General features: G+C 41.2%; 1 protein-coding gene across 4 annotated transcripts in view; it reads left to right on the top strand.

The window, feature by feature from the left end:
• Positions 1-917: 917 nt before the first annotated feature.
• LOC124952651 (POU domain protein 2-like) overlaps positions 918-20,746 on the top strand; it is a 95,429-nt gene continuing 75,600 nt past the window's right edge. Inside the window, exons 1-2 of one of the 4 annotated variants that reach the window (XM_047502826.1) lie at positions 918-2,419; positions 19,838-19,870. In XM_047502826.1, coding sequence (XP_047358782.1) covers positions 1,834-2,419; positions 19,838-19,870 — 619 coding nt within the window. In that variant the 5' untranslated portion in view covers positions 918-1,833. The remainder of the gene's footprint in view (positions 2,420-19,837; positions 19,871-20,746) is intronic. The other 3 variants (XM_047502829.1, XM_047502828.1, XM_047502827.1) reach the window with 3 other exon arrangements.

Raw genomic sequence — 20,746 nt, 5'->3', positions numbered from 1 at the left:
TGGTGTTGGTCGTGTTAGTAGTGGTGGTGCTTCGTCTTTGGGTGTATGGAAATATGATAGCGTGATAAGAGGAAGGAGGAAGAAGTGGGGACTACGGTGGTAGGCCCACCGACCAATAAAGGGGCTGCTTTAAAGGAACATTTTTTTGCATCGCTATTGCGCATGTCAAATTCAAATGTTGGGAGTGGTGAAAAGATTTACCGGATGGATATGGAAATATAATAGGTGAGAGGAGCTAAGTTATGGCGGAGTTACATTTTCCAAAATCGAGAATCGTTCAGCTCTACCAAAGAAATTATTTTTACTATATATCCGTATTAAAGGAATGAGAGTATCTAACCGAAAAATGCAAAGGATTCATAGCAGAGGATTATCGTAATTTTGCCGAAAAAGAAAATCACCAAAGAAAGAACGAAAGTGTAATATCGCGATGGTAAGAGATAGACAAATAAAGGTATCTTACATGCAAATGCTCGTGGAAAAGTCATGCTCGATAAGAAGGGTGAAGCGACGGTGGGGGGAAGATAGGGGGAGGCGCGCACACGCGGGGTAAAAAGGCGCGCTCTCGGCGTCGCGCCGGGCGGAGCCGCGCGCAGCGTTTGGATTGGAGGAGGTTTCCCCACCTTTGGGGTCGGGCACCCCCACCACTCGATCCGTCCACTCGCGACGCAGTCTATCCTTCTCCCACGCGTTGGCTCTTTCACGCTCGCTCGTTTACGCTCGGTGGCAACGGCGACAACGGCGACGATGACGGCGGCGGCGGCGGCGGCGACGGCGGCGGCGGCGGCAGCAGCGGCGTGCGGCGGCGGCAGCGGCGGCGACGGCGGCGACGACGGCGGCGGTGGCGGCGGCTGAAACTCCCCCACCTTCCGCTCGTTGCGGCCTCGGCGAGTCCGCGTACGCGCCTCGCGTTCGCCGTGGCCGGTAGGCGGCCTGCCGGACCTACGTGGGCCCTCTAGTGTAGCTGCACACATGCACGCGACAGCATCTGACCGCCGCCGCAGCCGCAGCCGCAGCCCTCCGAGCTGCCCTCCAACCTGCTGCCGCCGCCGACGTCGTCGCGTCACATCCTCGCGTAGTCGCCTTCGCCCTCACCCTCCTATTCGCCTACCTACGTGTTCGAGGCAAGATCTTCGAGTTGGTCCGTTGTCAAACACGTGTAGTTCGTGAAATCGTTTCTACAATGACAGCCGTTATTGCTATCTCCGAAACCGAGTGAAGCTCGACGGATTGAACAGTGTCTGTCGGTTAGGAAACTTCGCGGGTGTTTCGTGTTGTCTTTTGATGAGGTGGACGAGAGATCGTGCAAGCTAGTGCTTTAGAGAGTGACGCTCTTCGAGTGCCGCGTGTACGAGCTGTCAGTGGTGTGCTTTTTATATATCGTTTTGCTCGATGCTATTATCTCGTCAGGAAGAACACCGAGTGATCTATCGAAAATAGTCAAGAGAGAAGCCGAGCACGTTGGATCTCGCGGCGTTGTCTGCTTACGGGGGCGTATCGGGACCCAGGGTCGCGGTGGCGGGCACTGGGCTCCTCGCGCTACCCGGCCTGATACCCGAGAAGGGTTTATCATCGCCCGGCGGCCAGTCGAAACCAAAGTCCGCAGGGCTGGCGGGTCTCGACAGCGAGGCGGTGCGCCGCTGGGTCGCGGAGGCCGCACGGATTCGCCAGATTCCGCCTCCGGTGCTGGTGCCCTCGAGTTCTCAACCGCCACCACCGTCGCCCCAGCAACAACAACAACATCAACGACAACAGCAGCATCACGGCCATCGACAACGGCACGAAGCCAGCCCACCGTTGGTGGGACCCACCCCTTTCGTTTTACCGACCCCGATGACCCATACCGCCACTATGCATCTATTGGAGAACAACAACTTAGTGGAGGTTGCGATGGCACAGCAACAACAGTCCCATCAGCAGGTACAGCAACAACAAAAACAAAAACAGACGAGCCCGACAAATAACAATACTATTGAAGCCTGGAGATCGATCCAAGGTAGCCATCAATGGTGGAGCACGCCTAGTGCCGTACATCAGGAACAGCAGCAATCACAACAGCAACAGCAGCAACAATCGCAACAGCAGGTAGCTCGGGTCAGTCAAGCGCAAGCTCTCGTCGCTGGTGCGATATGCGGGCAGGTGCAAAGGCATCAGATACATTCGGAGATCGATCAGCCTCTCGACTTTTCCGTCGGTTCTCTTCAACAACATAGACTGCAATCGCGAGTTAGGATTATGCACGAGAGGCTACAGGGCAGGATCACCGACAACAACAATGGTACACTCGGCGCACAAAAAATCAGGGGATCCAGTGGTAGACGAAGTTACAGTCCCAGCGAGGCTAGTACCAGTAGTAGCGAGGATGAGGGTGTATCCAACGGGGGTAGTCCGCCAGGACCTCTACGAGGTGTCGAGAATGGTGAGTTTTATAAATCTTTGTTTTCTAATTCATTTAAATGATGTTTCTTTAGATCATCGACACATAGAAAATGCGTATAACTAGCCTCGTAAATTTATATGTAGCCATAAATCGCTTATTAGATATCGATAAATGAGCCACGATTAATGGCTATCTCTGATACTAATCACTTTGATACCTAGAATTATCACTCGCTCGTTCGCGATCTTTCAAAGCGTATTAACGAATGAGTCATACGGTCGATCGAAGTTGGACGATAATATTCGCGTTAATATCTAAAGTATACGTCACGTAATTTCAATCGAACTAACGTAAAGTTATTCCGTTATGATCTATAGATGAGATTCTACGATGTCTTTCAATGCTATTAATTAAGAATAGTAGCTTAAGTCGAGTTTATTAATAACTCCTTAGGAATACATGCTAGCTATTCGGTTTTACCGGTTTCTGATAAAACTTCTCCTTTACGTCCTCATAGCTAGCACGTTTTATACCTCCACTTCGTGGATTAATCTAGCGCGATACGACGATCTGAAAAATAAACGATCGCAATCCATGCAAGCCCGTATCATTTTTCAAATTTATTCGCATCTTGTATTAAAGACGATTCGAAGATATTTAACGCTAATTATTATTAACGCTAATATTAGTTAAAGTCGGGAAGACCCGCCGAAGTATTAAGGAACGAAGTTATAAGGAAGAAAATATCTTATCAATACGAGCTAACACATATACATAGATAGTTTCTTGTAAGATGATCGACGATTTGCTCGTATCGTTGAGATTTATCGTCTCGACCAATGCAATTGCGCCTACGTAATTGTAACGATGCTAACTCGGTCTAAAACCGCGAAACAGAGCGAACATGAGTGATATAGAAATGTCTAGAAATAAAAAAATAACCGATATCGTATCTATCGATAACGTTTCAGCTTCGAGGCTTCTTTGAATAAATATAACTACGTAAGTGCGCAATGGCACGGTTATTTTTGATGAGCAACCAACGATACGACGAATTCTAACCTAGAAAGATTTCATAAAATATTTATTTTATAACAAAATATTTTAACTCCGCCCATTTTTATCTAAACGGTTATATCGCTTTCAACGAGTCATTTTCTTAATGAACCCCGTGTGAAAAATATGTCACGTCCAATTACTTACCTCGCCTCGCGTAACAAATGCAATTAATGGATTACAAGTATTGATCCTATCGCAATAAGATATTACGGAAAAGTCAACTTTTATCGAGATACAGCGCGAAGACAACACACCGATGTCGCACAATTTGATATTATCTGCGAACAGAAAGTTTATCGATAATAAATAATTATATAATAACGAATTATATCGTGAAACAAACCACTGATAATTCAAAATATATAGAAATCATCAGGCAAGTTGCTACGTTAAAAACACCCCTTACCAATGTTCTATACCCCCTATTTCGAATTGATTCCCAGTTCTAAAGAATATATCTAATAAGATCGAAGAACGGAACACTGATCGAAGAGAGAGGAAATTACTTGCGACGACTCCGTGTATTTCGCACGTACGGACCATCGCGTTCACGCGAAGCTTCAGACTTTCGTTCCATTACCGTGTAACGCGATACTCCTTTGAACCTATATTATTTACCACTTGGATGTAGAAGGATACAATAATGTTTATCATATAATTAGATACGATTTTCGAACGTATATGTCTATGCGTGCATGCGTGCGTGTGTATATATATATATATATATACATATACATATATATGCATATATATATATGTGTATATATACATATATACATATATGTATATATGTACATATATATATATATATATATATATATATATATATATACATATATATAAATACCTATCTGTTTTAATGTAACTAATAATCTCTTCTACTATCGTACGAGACAAATTTTCGATAATTTTTTTTTATCGAAGACGATCAACCTTCCAGACGAATTCGGCGTCATAAAAGTTTGTGACAATTTATATTTCGATATATTTCGATAGAAAAAGAGATAATAATATAGATAACATTATTTGTTTCGAATTCACACGATAATAAACATTTTAAAGAAACGCATAACTTCATTTCAGTCCTAATCAGTGCGAAAAGGCACTAAAAGATCCATTGAATCAGCAAATGCTAATGACAGTACGATGCCTGATTTGAATGCTCCCCCAAAATCTTCCTTTCTCATCTTTCTCATCATGATCGCTTCCAGTAACCGACGCCTCAGGCCATACACGTTACGTTCCAGCCTTCATTAGCGTTTCCCGAAAAATAAAATCTAAAGGAGAGAGAAACGCGGAGATGATCCTCTTCTTCTTCTTATTCTTCTTCTTATTCTTCTTCTTATTCTTCGGTCCTCTCTACCGCCGTCGGAAACATTCGCGTGCGGAAAATTAGATGGCCTTCCGATTCGTGAGCGTACTTCACGGTACTCCGGACCACCCTCCGTCGTCTCTTGCTACCGATGATCAGTGATCTTCGAATTTCGTGTGCCGATTCCATTTCCTCGAACTTGTTATCTTTGTCTTTCTCTTTCTCTCTCTCTCTCTCTCTCTCTTTCTCTTTCTCTTTCTCTTTCTCTCTCTATCTCTATTTCTATATCTATTTCTAACTATATCTCTATCTCTATCTCTATCTCTATCTCTATCTTTATCTCTATCTACGAAATTCCTTAACGAAATTCTAATTTCGCCGACTTCGATCATTACCTTTCGATTTCACGTTAATGCGATGAATTACATGCAATCAATAATCAATTTTCACAACATTAACTTATTCGGATATAATTGTGTATGTAATCTTGTTCTACTTATTTTTCTTTTTTCTCTTTTTTTGGGGTTATCTTAAAACACAAGTTCAATTACAAAATTAGAAAATTTCTATTTTTATCGAATGATAATCTTAACATTCTTCGAAGAACCAACTAGGAAGATAAAAAGTCCACGTATACGGACAAGAAATCTGATTAATGCCCTATTCATAAGCACGTATATTTCTCACGTATAAAAGAACAAGTATGAATAATCCCACAGCTTAATTTGGATACTCTGAAATGGACGGAGAGATTATCTTGTTCTTCAAATTGAGGAGAAAGCGTGGATGTGCGATTTCACGTTTTATTTATTGTCGCCAAGATACTTCACTGTGTGATCTCATACATTTAATTATTTATATATTAAAGTTTAATAATGATCTCTTATTATTTTCTATCAAAATGTTTTAAAATCGTGTCATCTGTCAAAAACGAAAGAAATTCTAATCTAAGATAACCATTGTCGGAAGTATTTGAAGAAAATCGATACTTCTTTGGATTTTATACTAAACTCTCGGTTACAAGATAATTATGAAGAAACCAACTTCGACGAAGCGATTATCGCATGAAACGATAAAAGACTGACGTGAAAAGAGAAATCAATTATGTTAATACATAAAAACTGGTCGACTTTTATGAGAGGAATAAACTTCTCTGTCGCAATCTTTAGACATTTATGAATTCGAATTCACATATCATAGAAAGTGTGAATACGTAAATCTGTCTATCTAAACATTTCAATTAGATTTTACGCTTTCTTTTGTTCGGAAATCATCGAACCAATGCAACAATGTGTATTTACGTACTGGTATTAGTGAAATGTCTTGAGCCACAATGATATGATTTTAATGAAAATTTGAGTCCTCGGACTCAAGCCGGAAGTAAGGGTCCAAATGGCTGTTACATCACGACAAGCATATAATACCTCCAGTATTTGCATTGTGCGAGCAGGTTTCCGATTATAGCCTACTCGACTTTCGAATTAAGGTCCACGCGTATCCTGCTCTCTCGAACGCTTCGGGCTAGCTCAGCGAATTCCCATCTATTATTTTCAGACCCACATGCTCACCATTCTTAAGAATCTTCGGGCACGTGACAAACAGGAAACTCAAAGACCAACTTACCGATATATATATATATATATATATATATATATATATATGTATATATCAATAAATACTTATATCCATCATCCTAATGATCTTGAATATTATCTACCTCCTGAAAGCGCTGAAGAAAGAAAAACATTGCTATGCTTGAGTAAACGCAGACGATCCAATTAAGCGACGAATTTTAATTCATTGTATTCATATAAGAAAAAAAAAGAATACAAAAATTATCAAAGAAAAATAAAGACGAAATTCTTCCTCCTCCTTTTTAAAGGAGGAAGGAGGAAGGAGGAAGGAAGTATGGCAACAATGAAGAAGATACCGTATGTGTATGGGTGGTGGCAGGTAATACCGGATAAATCTCACCTTTGGATAGGTCAGGTTGGGCCAGAAGGATTCCACCAAGAAGGCAGGCACAAGAGAAAAAGAGTGATAGAAAAAGAGAGAAAGAGAGAGAGAAAGAGAGAGAGAGAGAGAGAGAGAGAGAGAGAGAGAAAGGGTCACGTGGCTTTCCCCTTTCATCTCACCTTGTTCGTTCTCCTTGTTTCTCCGTTCTTTTTTAAACCATTCAGGTAGGAGAAGATCCTTCGTACCTTTTCGAAGGTACATATCGAAACGACCGTACAGGTCGATAGAGAAGGTATCAACGAAGGTATCAGCTTCGTTGTCGCGACACGCGACCGACTTTTCACTACCTTTCTTCTTTTTTTTCTCTTTAAACATTCTGGCGGAAGGGTTCGTTCTTTCCTGCTTGGCTGTCTCCTGTGTTGCCTCGTTTGTTCTGCCACGTGCCTATCCTCGACTTTTCACGCTTCTATTAACTCACACATGCTTATATTCATACAAAATCTGTATCTATCTCTATCTCTATCTCTATCTCTATCTCTATCTCTATCTCTATCTCTATCCTTCTCCCTCCCCCTCTTCCCCCTCTCTCTTTTTCTTATCACGAATCATTGGCGTTCCTGTCGAAATATTTTAAAAGAATTCCGTGGGTGCGGACAGCGACCAAACGAATGAGTCAGTGCAAACTTGGACGACTTATCGAAGGCACACAAGACTGATTCTGAAATTAAGAGGAACTCAGGCATTATAAGTGAAACTCTTTCACCTAGATAGTATAAGTCCTTCATATGGATAGACGTATAGATGACCTTATCGGCGAACCTCGGAAAAGGAAATGCACTTCTTTTAATGAAACTTATAATGGCACGTACGACTCATAACCACGGCGATAACGCGACGAGCACGTTGCATCAACACGTACAGCTTGGTGCATTATTACGCACTCATGCTTCTTCGACGAAGGTGTGTTCACACGAGTACGTGTATTCCTTAACAGCGAGATTTTATCGCTTGGATTTTGATATCACCCGAGGATCGTATTGTTATCGATTTTGACTTTGGATTGTGCGAAAAAATTATATTCGTTTTTTTCATATTTTATTATCATATCGAATACTTTCGGAGATTACCGGTGATTATAACTCGATGTTGCAATTTTGCTTTTTAACATTTTAATACTCTAATAAAAATAAAATCTAATACAAAGAATATGACGAATCAAAGTGACGAAAGAATTATTCGAGGATCTTTTTGTAAAAAAGAGAAAAGAAAAGAAAAAGAAAAAAATAGTGCAGATGTCAGAAAGTTATTTAAAATTTTCATCGAAGTAAATCGATAATCGAGTAAATGTTGGAAGTGTGTCTTGTTTTCAAGGACCGTCCCGTGCTGCAAGGTTTGCGCCTATCCGCCGGACGGATAAATGATGAAAATTAGCATATTCATTGCGTTTGTCGGCGATCTAACGCAGGTGAACGAAGCTCTCGCCGTATTTGGCGATCTCGTATGCTAATTCCTTGACTGCAGCTCGACGACGCTCGTCGATTGGCATTCCGGCTTTAAACGCACCACGTACTACAAGCGTATAGAACGCGCCGTGCACTCGGTTAAAAGGACAAGGTGCATAATCCCGCGCTCGAGTTGACCGAAGCGACTGAATTATTCTCCGACGTGGCGCGCAGTTTCCACGTAAAGACTGTGCTTTGCATATCGACCAATACGTTTATTCTCTCTGTCTCACTCTTTCTCTCTAGTTCTATCTATCGTTCCATCTTTTTTCCTTGACTGTCCTTTGCCCTTTGAAGATGCCTAACACGTTTCCAAACTAGTAGACAGTACAATAGAAAGAAAGATTTTATTCTTTTCTCTACGATGCTCGGAACCCTTTTTGCAATTATTTAAATAAATTCATTTCAAACGCATCTTACTCTAAAATTATTCCTTTTGTACGCATTAGATGCATGTTACGAAAAAAAAGAAAAAAAAGAAAAGAAAAAAAAAAAAGAAAAACCTAGAAGTCTTCTTCCAAGAATGGACGCTCGTTTACAACGGTAAGATATCGAAAGAATAATTTGACTCGCTCTTCGAATGGTAGAAAATACGAGTCGTGGGAACGACGCGAGTGTCAGCAATGCTTTTCTCACGTAGTAACGCTCATCGAGAGTAAACTTTTCTATCGTGGCTGTGTTTGTGGCTTAACGAGTCTTTTTAAACGTGCCAGAAACGCAGAAACCAACTTGGTATATACGATTCTCTGCGTACTTGAAAGCACGTGAATCAGAATATCGAAGTCAAGTTGATGATTCCGATCGTCAACAATTCTCGATCACCGATCAAGAATGTGAGGACGTCTCTTGGATCTCCGTTTCTTGCGTCTGGAAAATAGACGGACATGAGAAAATGTCAACGTTGTTCCCGGATTCCATCGGGTCGAATTCTTTCGATGATTGCAAAAATCGAAATCGTTTTGCTACGAACGCCACTCGTACGATTATTTAATCCGAGGAAAGAAAAGTAAGGTTCTCTCTAATATCTTAGCACGCTGGTAAGCTGACTCCGTTCTCTCCCTACTTAATGTTTCGACCAGTCATTGCGGTTCCCGCATCCTGCAGCGAATTCCCTTATGCGCGTCATTCGGAAATTTCATAGGGTCCGCATGCCATATGTCCTTCATGCAAATTTTTCCATTTCTAACCGTAAACCGTTTCTTCGAATAAACCTTTATAATAAACATAAGAAATAACATCTGATTTCGATCGAAAAAATTGAAACGACTTCATTCATCATTTATTCTTATTGTTTTTCAAAAACTGGAAAGGATTCTGAGTTACGAGATTGCATTTGAAAGAACGCGATGCTTGATCGTAGACGTTCGTTGCGCAATCTAATTATGCATTTCCACGGATTTCCCCGTGCGTCACGCGCCGCGAACGCAATTAGCGAATGTGTAAAATACATAAGTACGTTAATCGATTCGCTATAATGGAAGTTACTAATGTTGTCTGACGTTAAGTCGATTATCGAGGACAATGTTGACTAGCAATCAGTAAGTAAGTATATGTCGCATATGAAAATTCATCTAGCAACGAGATCAGAAAGAAAACTCGAGAGAGAAAAAGTGGGAGAGAAAGAGAAAGAGAGCGAATAAGCAAGAGGATGAGAAGACAAGATATGACAGATCATTTTAAGTAAAGATAATAGAAGTGTACACAGAAAGTGTCGTCGGTAATGGCCGAGGGCCAGTGCCTTCGCGACGTTTCCTGCCTCATGTATTCAAATTAAAGCACGTAACGTCGCGGCACGTGAGACTTGCGTTGTAATGGTAATGATAATGGTAAGCGAGAGCCACGAGATTTGCGAGAAAGCAACCGCGATCATAGTCTTTCTGCAGAGACGTGACGATGCTCTCTGGCCGAGGAGACTTCGTTTGGTTAACAGGACATCTGCCGAGGCTGACGACACAAACAACGACGTTTACGATCTCGCTAGATGAAGAAAAAGAGATTTCTTTCGTCATCGACGATAAACGGCTTGCTGCTAAAGCTAATCTGTCCTCGAAATCTCGAGCTTAACTAACGCTTGACTTTTTTTATTCTCGTCTCTCTCTCTCTCTCTCTCTTTCTCTTTCTCTGTCAACTTCTCTCTTTTTTTTTCATGTGACTAAAACGACACCTTCTTCCGGAATAATAATATCACGTCTCTTTTTTGCAAATCGCATCTATGACGGACGCGCATCAAGCGACATAAATAAGCGCGAGTCCTTAATGTAATTTTAATAACTGGATAAATAAACATAAGTGTAAGCGGGGAGCGCGTAATTTGAATCCGGATGTGACACGATGAGCGCTTTCGATAAAGCAACGGTGTAATGCCCTGCTCTCTGAGAGGGAGCAAGAACGAGAGAGCGCGAGTAGTGCCGTCTTCGTCATACCAACGCGACCGTTTCACTCACGTGCTTTCCGTGTTCGCGCGCGAACGCGTGAGTGCGTGAGCGAGTGCGTTCCTGTTTGCTTGCGATGCGTAAGAGAACATATTATTTTGCACTTTATGCAACGTATGCTAATCCACGAAGAAACGCATTCCCTAAATCATGAATAAATCCAATATATTTTTTCTAGTGCTACGTATTTATTTATCTACGTATGGTATCATTTAATTCTTTATTATACATTCCTTTTTTCATTTTAATTTTACAAAGAACATATGTGCAAGTTTCCTTTCTCCATGTGGGACCAAAGTTGCCGATGAACTCGTGAAACATTGGTACTTGAAAAGATATGGAAAATGGTAATTATAGTTCTTAATTTTATATCGGTAAATACTTATTCTCGAAATTTTGATCTTATCTTCGTATGGATGAGGCATAAAATCAAGGTCACTGGACCCTTCTTCCGTATCCAGGAAATGCGGTCGTTAAAAACTACCAAGAAAACGGCACTTCTTTCCTCGATAAGTGCAAACGCCTTGAGAAGGCTTTACGCGTGTCACAGCGCAACCGCGATAGAATCTCTAGAAAGAATGGCGATCATTATTTCGGTCCTCATTGTTTCTACTAAATTGTTTTGCTCATTAATAATGTTCACGTTTCTTCGCGCACGTTCTTGCAATCTGTTCGCCTATCTCAAGTTTCGCGATTCACCGAGCTGCAAACATTTTACCATGGAAAAAAAAAAATTTGCAATAATCGAGTACAAAGGTAGCAAAGAGCAAGCTCGAAAACAAGAACGTTCGCGTGTTCTCGTATAAGACGTGTACCTTGTATGTAATATCATATCTCTTATGGATCATGCATAAACATTAGAGACTTTCAATCTAGATGGTTAGAGACTGTTTTTAAGTCTGTTAGGTCTCACCTCGCGCCACCCGTCACGGCGTAATGCAAATAATATCATAAAAATTCCTATACCAGTTCAGCAATTTTTCTTAAGATTCAGACGATTCAGACAATTCAGACGATTCCAACGATACCGACGAAACGAATAATCTCCCACTTCTCGCCCACTGTCTTATCTCTTTTTCTTTCTCCCCCTCTCTCTCTCTCTCTCTGTCTCTCTCTCTCTCTCTCATTTCCTCTCTTTCCTTCCTTTTTACTCTCTTTCTCTTCCTCTCTCTCTCACTCTCTCTCTCTCTCTTTCTTTCTTTTTTCCTTTCTTTCTCTCTCCCTCTCTCTCTTTTTTTTCTATCTCTGTTTTTTTCTCTCTCTGTTTTTTCTTTCTTTTTCACGATGCGCCCATTGTTTATGACGCTTTAATTAGATTGCTAACACGTCCTCTTATCTCGTTGCTTCCGGCGGATCATGGGAATCGTTGGCACGCATGCAAATATGGCAAACGAAAAACTGTACGAATCGAGTCGTGCTTCCGGTAAGAGATGTAAATCGCCAACGACTAAGGACGAATTTTCATGCAACCGTTCGCACGCTTTTCGTGTTCGTTCAGCGAAACGCGGATTCGTATCGCTCGTTCGCGTGCCGACGTCGAGACTTTTAAAAAGAGGAAACGAATATCGTTCAATGCAAGTCGTAGTCCCTGTCTCTCTCTCTCTCTCTCTCTCTCTCTCTCTCTCTCTCTTTACTTCTCCCTCTCTCTCTTTCTCACCCCTCCTATCTTCGACTCTAATCGCATCCACGATCGCGTCAGACCGAATTTATTAATCTCTTATGAACGCTCGTTAAAAATGTTAAAGAGCAAAACCCGTCTCGTTGTCGGCACTTATATTCTTTATCCGCAATAATCCCGATAATTACGCATTCTTCGTTAAATATGGGCGAACAAGAAACGGATATTAACGAGCAAAAACACGGTTCCGGTACTTTGCACTATTCTAATCGCAGTATCGACATCGGGAAAAATAATTCTGACATTGGCGATTACGATTTATAAGAAATAACCAACGGCGTATGATTCTCGAAGACATAAAAGAAGAAAGAAGAGAAAAAAAAGAAGAAGAAGAAGAAGAAGAATATACGTTCGAAGGTGAATTAAAGAGTCGTTAATATCTACGTTAATTACGTAAATTTATATCGAGCATGCCATCTTTCAACGTTTACTCATACACCCGTCTATTTTATTCTTGGTCACGACTTTATTCGCCTCATTTTTTATTCTTTTCCTCATTCTACATGCAACAAAATAAAAAGAAAAATAAAAATAAAAAAGCGCGAAAGTATACATTTCGTTACTTGTACGGGAATGCTATGGAGAAAAAAAAAAAAGAGAAAGAAAAAGAAAGAGCAAAAAAAAGAAAAAGAAAAATTGGCGAAAAATGTAAACTAACGAAACGTTTAGAATAACTAATGCTATCCTCTAGCTGTGGTACACATCGAGCGAGTTAACGAGTTAAGCGTACTTAACGGTGCGTCGAGGAGTTCCTTGGGATTAACTGGCCGTGCCTAAACGCGCTAATACATTACTGTACCGGTCGTTCCGAAAGACAGAGGTAATTAACCCCGCACCTCGTCCGTGTGCGGCTATATTTTAAGAACCACTTGCACGTGTCCCTACGTGACTTCTTAATCGGCCTTACGACTTAATCTCTCCGCCGATTTTATCGTCCCTTCCTTCTTTTTTTCTACTACTACTACTTCTTTTTTCTCTTCTTTTTATTCTTCTTCCTCCTCATCCTCCTCCTCCTCCTCCTCCACCTCTTCTTCTTTTTCATCTTCTTCTTCTTCTCCTTCTTCGTTTTCTACTATTTCTTTCTCTTTCGATACTATCGAGAAGAGTCGTGGTATGTTTTTCCATTGGAGAATTTAGAAACGAAACACTCGTGTTTTCGCGCCTATGAATCATCCGTTCGATCGAATGTGCATACGTATGTACGTTCATTCTATTGTGCGTTTCTATTGTGCGACGACGAATATAAGGGGAGAAAGGAACGTTCCGCATAAGTTGTTTACGCGGATTTTTCCATGGAAAAGGGTTCGTTTCATACACCCTATGAATAATCGTTTCTCATAGATCACAATGGAAAATCGATATACTATAATTTCGTTAGGAATAAAGAGAGAAAGAAAATTTTATCGTATAAGTTTGGTAAATATCTAGTCGATGATGAGTACAAAGATCTATTCGTAAAATAGAGCGGTTTATAAAGGCAAAGTGTTCGTAAAAGCGAGAAAAGCATTGAAAGCCGATGGAGCGGTTCGGCTCGACGAGCACGTTCTAAAGACAAAAGATCGTTGGAGGTTTTCTTCGACGAATCGTTGCCGATTCTAACCAACGAAGATCATCCTAGTCGTATAATTTATTCCGCTGAACGAGCGGTGCAGTTTCGTAACGATCGAACGGACTCTCGCAACGTGAGTCTCCCTTCTCGATCGTTTTCTCCTTTCTTCTTCTTCTTCATCTTCTTCTTTTTCTTCATCTTTTTCTTCTTCTTCCTCCTCCTACTCGATCGGAGCAATTCCGGTATTCTGTCGCAATTGCTTTAGAGTCGTCATCATATTTTAATATCGATCCCGTCTTTCCATGAAAAATCGTAAATCCTGCTTGGTCAATCGTGACGCGAGAATAATATAACCTCGCTGACGAGTAAACGTCGAAGAAACAAATCGTCCCTTGCATCTTAACGGCTCACTCGTCGACGATGTATTATACGTATAATTACCTAAAGCAAGTATTTTATATTCTTATAGTAAACGAAATAAAAATATATATATATATATATATATATATATATATTCTCTCAGCTCGCAAATTTTTCCTTGTGATATATGAATCGTTCACAAGCCAGATCAATTAACTCCACTTTTTTGATTTTTTTAAATTTAAGTATCACATTCTCTCACTCCCTCTCTATCTCTCTTTCTCTCTCTCTCTCTCTCTCTCTCTCTCTCTCTCTTCTCATCAAACTTAATGGAATCCTCACTTTTTTATTTATAATAAATTTCCCTTATTTCTCTTATTTAATACTATTATTTTAATACAATTTTTTTGAACATCGAATAAAAAATAATATATATTGAATAAAAAATAATATATATCGAATAAAAAATAATAATATATAGTAGCCAACTCCATTCTCTAATATGAATCATTGCAATAACGCAATATAAACGCAGCAGTAAGCTCTTTATACATTCTACAATGTTTATTTGAATTTATATTTTAAAGGAAATTTTTAAAATTAATTTATATTATTTCATCACATTTCTCCACTTTTTTGTTTTATGGAGATAATCGAGTTGGCAAATAAACGACTCATATTATAATATTTAGCATGTAATTAGTTCGAAATATATATATATATATATATATATATATCTGCATGAAAATTAATAAAGATGTAAAAGATTTAGCGGATAATTAGCTCATAATACATATTTTCCTTCCCCTCTCCACCCATCATTCGATGCAAATAAGTAAAGAGGCAAAAGATTTGAATCTAATCGAAAAGCGTGATACGAAAGACTCCGAACGTTAACCGTTCCGCTTGAAAACGATTTCTCGCGCGAGCGTTCTCCTCGTCGTTGCTTTTTCAGAGAATCGACATTTTTCTATTCAATATTTACGCCGAATGCTCGCTGCGCATAAGGAAGAAACGTGCATACCGCGATTACGCAAGTAGGTAACTTTCTTAGCCTGGGCAGGGGCAATAAACGGTAATAGCGTTAAGTAGCGTAAACGCCTCTATCCGGAGACTCGATACAACGGCTCATAAACGTTCCTTGATTTCCGTTTCTTGTAAGAACGCTAAAATAATACCTAATCTTTTGCATCAGTTTGAGCGATCAAATATTTTTACACATGTCCGATCGTTCGATAAGCGAATGAAAGTCTAAACGAAGACTTGAAGAAATTAGTAAATGAAATCGTTTGAATAGTACGTATCGTGATCGTCATATCGAATAAAGATCTCGATCTCGATCGTTGAAAGAAAAGATCCATGAAGTAGTACCGATAAACGGCATCGTTCTGGAGTCAACTCGCTCGTTCTCAAAGCCATCGCTAGCTAAACTCTCTCCTGGCACGAAATGCGTGCCTACCACCGTGGTCGCTTACTTTTTTGCCCATGTAACTCTCATTTTGATCAATTTGAGTTTTTTACCGAAGCGGCAATCGTTGACTTTACTACCGAGGCCTCATCTCCTCCCTTCCCTCGACCTTTCTTATTCTTTCTCTCTCTCTCTCTCTCTCTCTCTCTCTCTTTCTCTCCCTCTCTTATGCCTCCTCTCCCCTTCCCCCATCTCCTTCCTCCCACCTTTCTCTCTACTGATTACCTTTCTCGGTAGTTCTCCCTCTCCGTAGCAACCGTGCACGCATACACGTGTCCGCATACATTAAAATATCTCATCTTCCGTCCCACGTTGTACGTACTCGATTCAAAGGCTGTGCGCGAGTTGTGTGAGTCACACTCTCTCTCTCTCTCTCTCTCTCTCTCTCTCTCTTTCTATTTTTCTCTCTCTTTTGCTTCCGTGACGTCCGGAGTTTCAACTCGCTCGGCATCGCACGTTGACAGATAGTCGCCCGGGGGCGGCTTTGACACTAGCCGAATGCTTCCAACCGCGTTAATAAACGCCGCGGTATATCGCCCGCTCACTCAAATTCTTACATCAAAGCAAAGCAAATTATATTTTGATATCTCGTGTCCACGGCTCGCTCAATTGTTTGTATTGTCAAGCGCACAGTTCGTGATAGCTCGACTGAATGATACTACCGAGATTATAGATGTACGGAAATGTATTTAGTTAACTGTGGGAAAGAAGAGATGCAGAGATGCTCAATAAATGAGTCTGACTCCGATCAACAGGTATGTCGACTCATCGAGACCACCTTGAGCTTGATTGATCTGACCGACGAGCGAATGAATCGACAAACAGAATTACCCAATGAAAGTCGCTCTCTCTCTCTCTCTCTCTCTCTCTCTCTCTTTCTTTCTTTCTCTGTCTATCTGTCTGTCTGTTTGTCTCTCTCTCTCTCTCTCTCTCTCTCTCTCTTTTTCTCTTTTTCTCTTTTTCCATCTACCTACCTTAGCGTTCGTAAAAATGACGGTCAAGCACAATAGCAGGTCGCACGTTATGGATCGTAATCGATCGTAGCATCAAGCAATATCGAATAGTATAATCCAGCGTAGATTCTTCGTAAAGAATACAAATGAATTATTTACGAGTTTAGAAAGTGCGCTGTAAAGTCGTACATACATATATACACGTTCGGAATTATTATTTTGAAGATTGCCACACGTCGATCTCATCTGGGTAAATTGAAATTTATAAAAACACGCACACCTCATCGGGGAATTGAAATTTATAGAAACACGTCGATCTCATCGAATAAATATACGTGGTAATGACCGCTGAACGTACGCTATTATCTCGTAGGTACTGGAATAATTGATGATCTTTCACGGACCGTTCATCCACGTTAGCCATCATCGATAATCTCTAATAACTCCGAACCCGACGCATATCGCCAAAGGGTATTCCATTATTAAATCCATCGAAGGAGCGCTTATTTGAACAATTCATTTTCAACACGGCTACCTCTTCGATATTACACTTTTAATGGTAATCTTATGCTCAACTCCTATATCGGAAGTCTATTATAATTCTCGCGAAGAAATGAAATTCATAATTTCGATAGAGAACTTCGATCGAGTATCTCGACATTGTTTATCATAGCGTTAACGATCTTATTGGTTAAAATTATTTTTCGTATCTTCTTACAAGGAAGCGGCATAATGGAAGCGTACAAAGGGATAGAATTTAACAGCGGTAAGGCAAGGCTTAAGGCGTTTCATATATTCAGCGCGGATAGACTTTATACTCTCATGATGAAAAAGAAGTCGAGAAGTACAAACGCACCCGCGGTGATGATTAACAACCAGTCCGACTTATATCTCCGTTGGTTCCTCGACGAGAACGAACGGGAGATGTAAGAGGAGGGGATAATCGATTAATTTACGATAGCCAACGCGCGCCGCTCTCACGGCCATTGTTTGTTGTTAATTACACAGATACATCTAATCGAGGAGTTTCGATCGAAGTCCCGACTATGATTCGGCGATTTAGTCCGGCATCCGGTCTCCTCGAACGATTTGAATGTTTCTTTGACACAGATATCGGTCTCGATATTTAACTACGTAGTTATGTATATATATGTATATATGTATGTATGTATTTATGTCGAATACCGATCGTGCAAGTTTCTTTCTCACTCTCTTTCCCTTTCTCTCTCTCTCTCTCTTCTCCTCTTATCTCTTCCGATCGATTTCTCGTACTCTTTACTCTCCAATTACGCTTGCTTTGTTCGCGATTAAGCGGATAATTTATGGACTTTCGGCTAAAGTGCCAGTGGAGATAAGTGAATCGAGTAAGGTTCGATATAACGATAAATAACAAATGATCGAACGGAATTGGTAATGGTTAGAAAGCTCGATTGAAAGAAAAAAAAACTCGTCTCGCTGATTGGTCGGAGAAGCGAGGGTGGAGAAGGTTTGTTGTGCTCGGTGGTGTGCGTCGCGTTAATTAGTCGGTATTAGGATGGCGAGTGCCGAAGAGGCTCCTCCTTCTCATTGGCACGTAGCAAGCCGAAGAGATGGATCGATTACTTAACACTTGTCACGCCTCGCTAATTAACATTCAGTCATCCTCTTTCTCTCTCTCTCTCTCTCTCTCTCTCTTTCTCCCTCTCTCTCTCTCTCTCTCCCTCTCTCTTTCTCTCTTTCACTCTTTCACTCTTCCTTGGGTCTCCCCTCCAACAATCGTCGATAAACCGCGACGAAGACGTCGACGACGAAGCCAGGTGGAAAGTTGTTTAATATTTATCGACTATCGCTCGACCCCGTTGGCACCTCGAGGGAGTCGCGCCACTCACGTGGACGGCAGGCTGCACGCTGCCGGACAAATTAGAATTCGTCACGGCTATGCCGTGCGACGATTCATGGAAAATATTAGAATACCGGCGTCGTCTTCGCGACTGCGATTAGCGACGGATAAAGACTGTTCATCCTTCGTCGTCTTCGTCCTTCTTCTTCTCCTTCTCTTCGTCCTCCTCCTCTTCCTCTTCCTTCTCCTCTTAGTCCTCTCTCAGCAAAACTCGAATACAAGATGCCAACGACGTTCGCTTCGAATCTAATCTATCCGTTCGATCTTCGAAAGCATCGACCACGAACCGATCGACGATTTTGCATCGTCTGACGCACCTTAATCGGCGCTTTAACGCCTTTCGATAAATCTCTACCACCACGACATTTCCACCGAAAGCGTAACACATTCTTACATTCATTCGCCTTTCAACGCTTACCTATCTAATCTCACTTTCGTCGGGAATCAAGAAAATTAAGAATGTCGATGCGTTCGCCAATCGGTTGGCAATGCCAAACGGTCTCGGGTGGTCTCGAACCGATGTGATATCTAATGAGGCCATTAACACGCGGTACACCATCGAAGAAACTTCGTAGAACGTTTATGACAGCCAATGACCTACCTTCCATTAACGTTAACCACACGCTCACTAGCAAGACATTCGCCGAGTTCGCTCGATCTCGACTCGTGCCAGGTGTCCCATTACTTCTCTTACTTACTGCTATCTACTTACGTTGATCGTTATCGTTATCGTTAGTTTTCGATAGGATATCATCGAATAAGATGAAGTTTTATTTTCACGAGAAAACCAAAGATCTCTCTCAATTTGAAAGATATTTTAATATTTAACCTCGCGTTCGTACAGCTAATCATAGCCTACCGTCACGAGTGAGACGACGACAACGAAAGACCGAGAAGTTGAAAAAGATTTCGCTTTGTCCTTCGCCTGGTAAATCAATTACCAAGAGAATTTTCGCGATATTTGAGCGGAGAAGAAAAAAAATGCATACCACTATAATATACCTTTGCAGGCAATTACCTTAAGATTGCATCCAATCATAATCATTTTCACGCTGTCGAGGATAATCGAGTATCAGTGAAATCCTTTTCTCTCTTTCTCTCCAGCCCGTTCGAAGATCCCTCAAGGCCACATGCAAACGCAGAGTTAATGGCCCGTTAAGTAACGATCGACCTATGATACCTACGTAGAAACCGTGAGTTCGTAAGACGGCTAACAGTAACGATTATCGAGTAGAAGATATATAGAATTAATGTGAGATCAGTGGGGGAGACAGTATCGCTAATCGAGAATACGTCGTTTCTGCTGCAGATTCGTGCGAGCCGCTTGTGGAGCGACCTTACGGTGAGTGACTCACGATCTCAATTTCCTAGAAATTACAAGACGGTACTTACGATTCAAGAAAAATAACGCGAAACCTTCTATTCAGTGTCTTCCGTGAAAAGAAAAAGAAAAAGAGAAAAAGAAAAGAAAAAAGAAAGATCCTACCTATTACGTTCTCCGACTCGGATCGTTCATGCGGGCCTTCCACTGGCCAATCCGCTTCCATTCGGTACCTCGTTTACCGTTAATTTCATACGACTCTTGCGAAATAAGATACACGCTATCAAGCGGCCACCGAGAAAGAAAGAGAAACGGTCATCGTTTCTTTCCATTCTTTTCTTTCGCTTCGTCCGGTATAAAGAACCATCTTTCTGGATGGTTTCATTGGTATGTTATATGTATGTATATATGTATGTATGTGTATGTATATATATATATATATATATATATATATGTATACATGACGTACGTACAATTCGTCAGTGCAAAACTAAAAATTTCTCCTTCAGAGTCAAAGTGGATTTCGGATGAACGCCAATGACGACGCTCGAGAACTCGTCCATCTCCATTCTGATATCAAACCGCTTGGAGCCGTTGGGTGGATATAAAAACTCACGTTGCATCCGGCCGCTTCTCTATGCCCGGAGTCGTAAAATTCAGCGTTATGCGATTCGGGGCCTGTGTTTTGTCCCCCTTCCGAGATTATGATTACCCCAAGAGCGGCGGCAGCCACCGTGGCTAATATCACGCAATAAGCGCGCTGCCTCCAAGAAAGCCAGCACTTCTCTCTCTCTCTCTCTCTCTCTCTCTCTCTTTCTCTCTGTCTTCTCACTCTGTCTATCTCTTCCTCCAGGTAGGTATATAATATGTGCCACCAAACTCGATGGCGTAAACGGC

Source organism: Vespa velutina, chromosome 10, assembly GCF_912470025.1.
Source record: "Vespa velutina chromosome 10, iVesVel2.1, whole genome shotgun sequence".
NCBI classification, from domain to species: Eukaryota; Metazoa; Arthropoda; class Insecta; order Hymenoptera; family Vespidae; genus Vespa; species Vespa velutina.
This window is presented reverse-complemented; position numbering and strand designations above follow the sequence as displayed.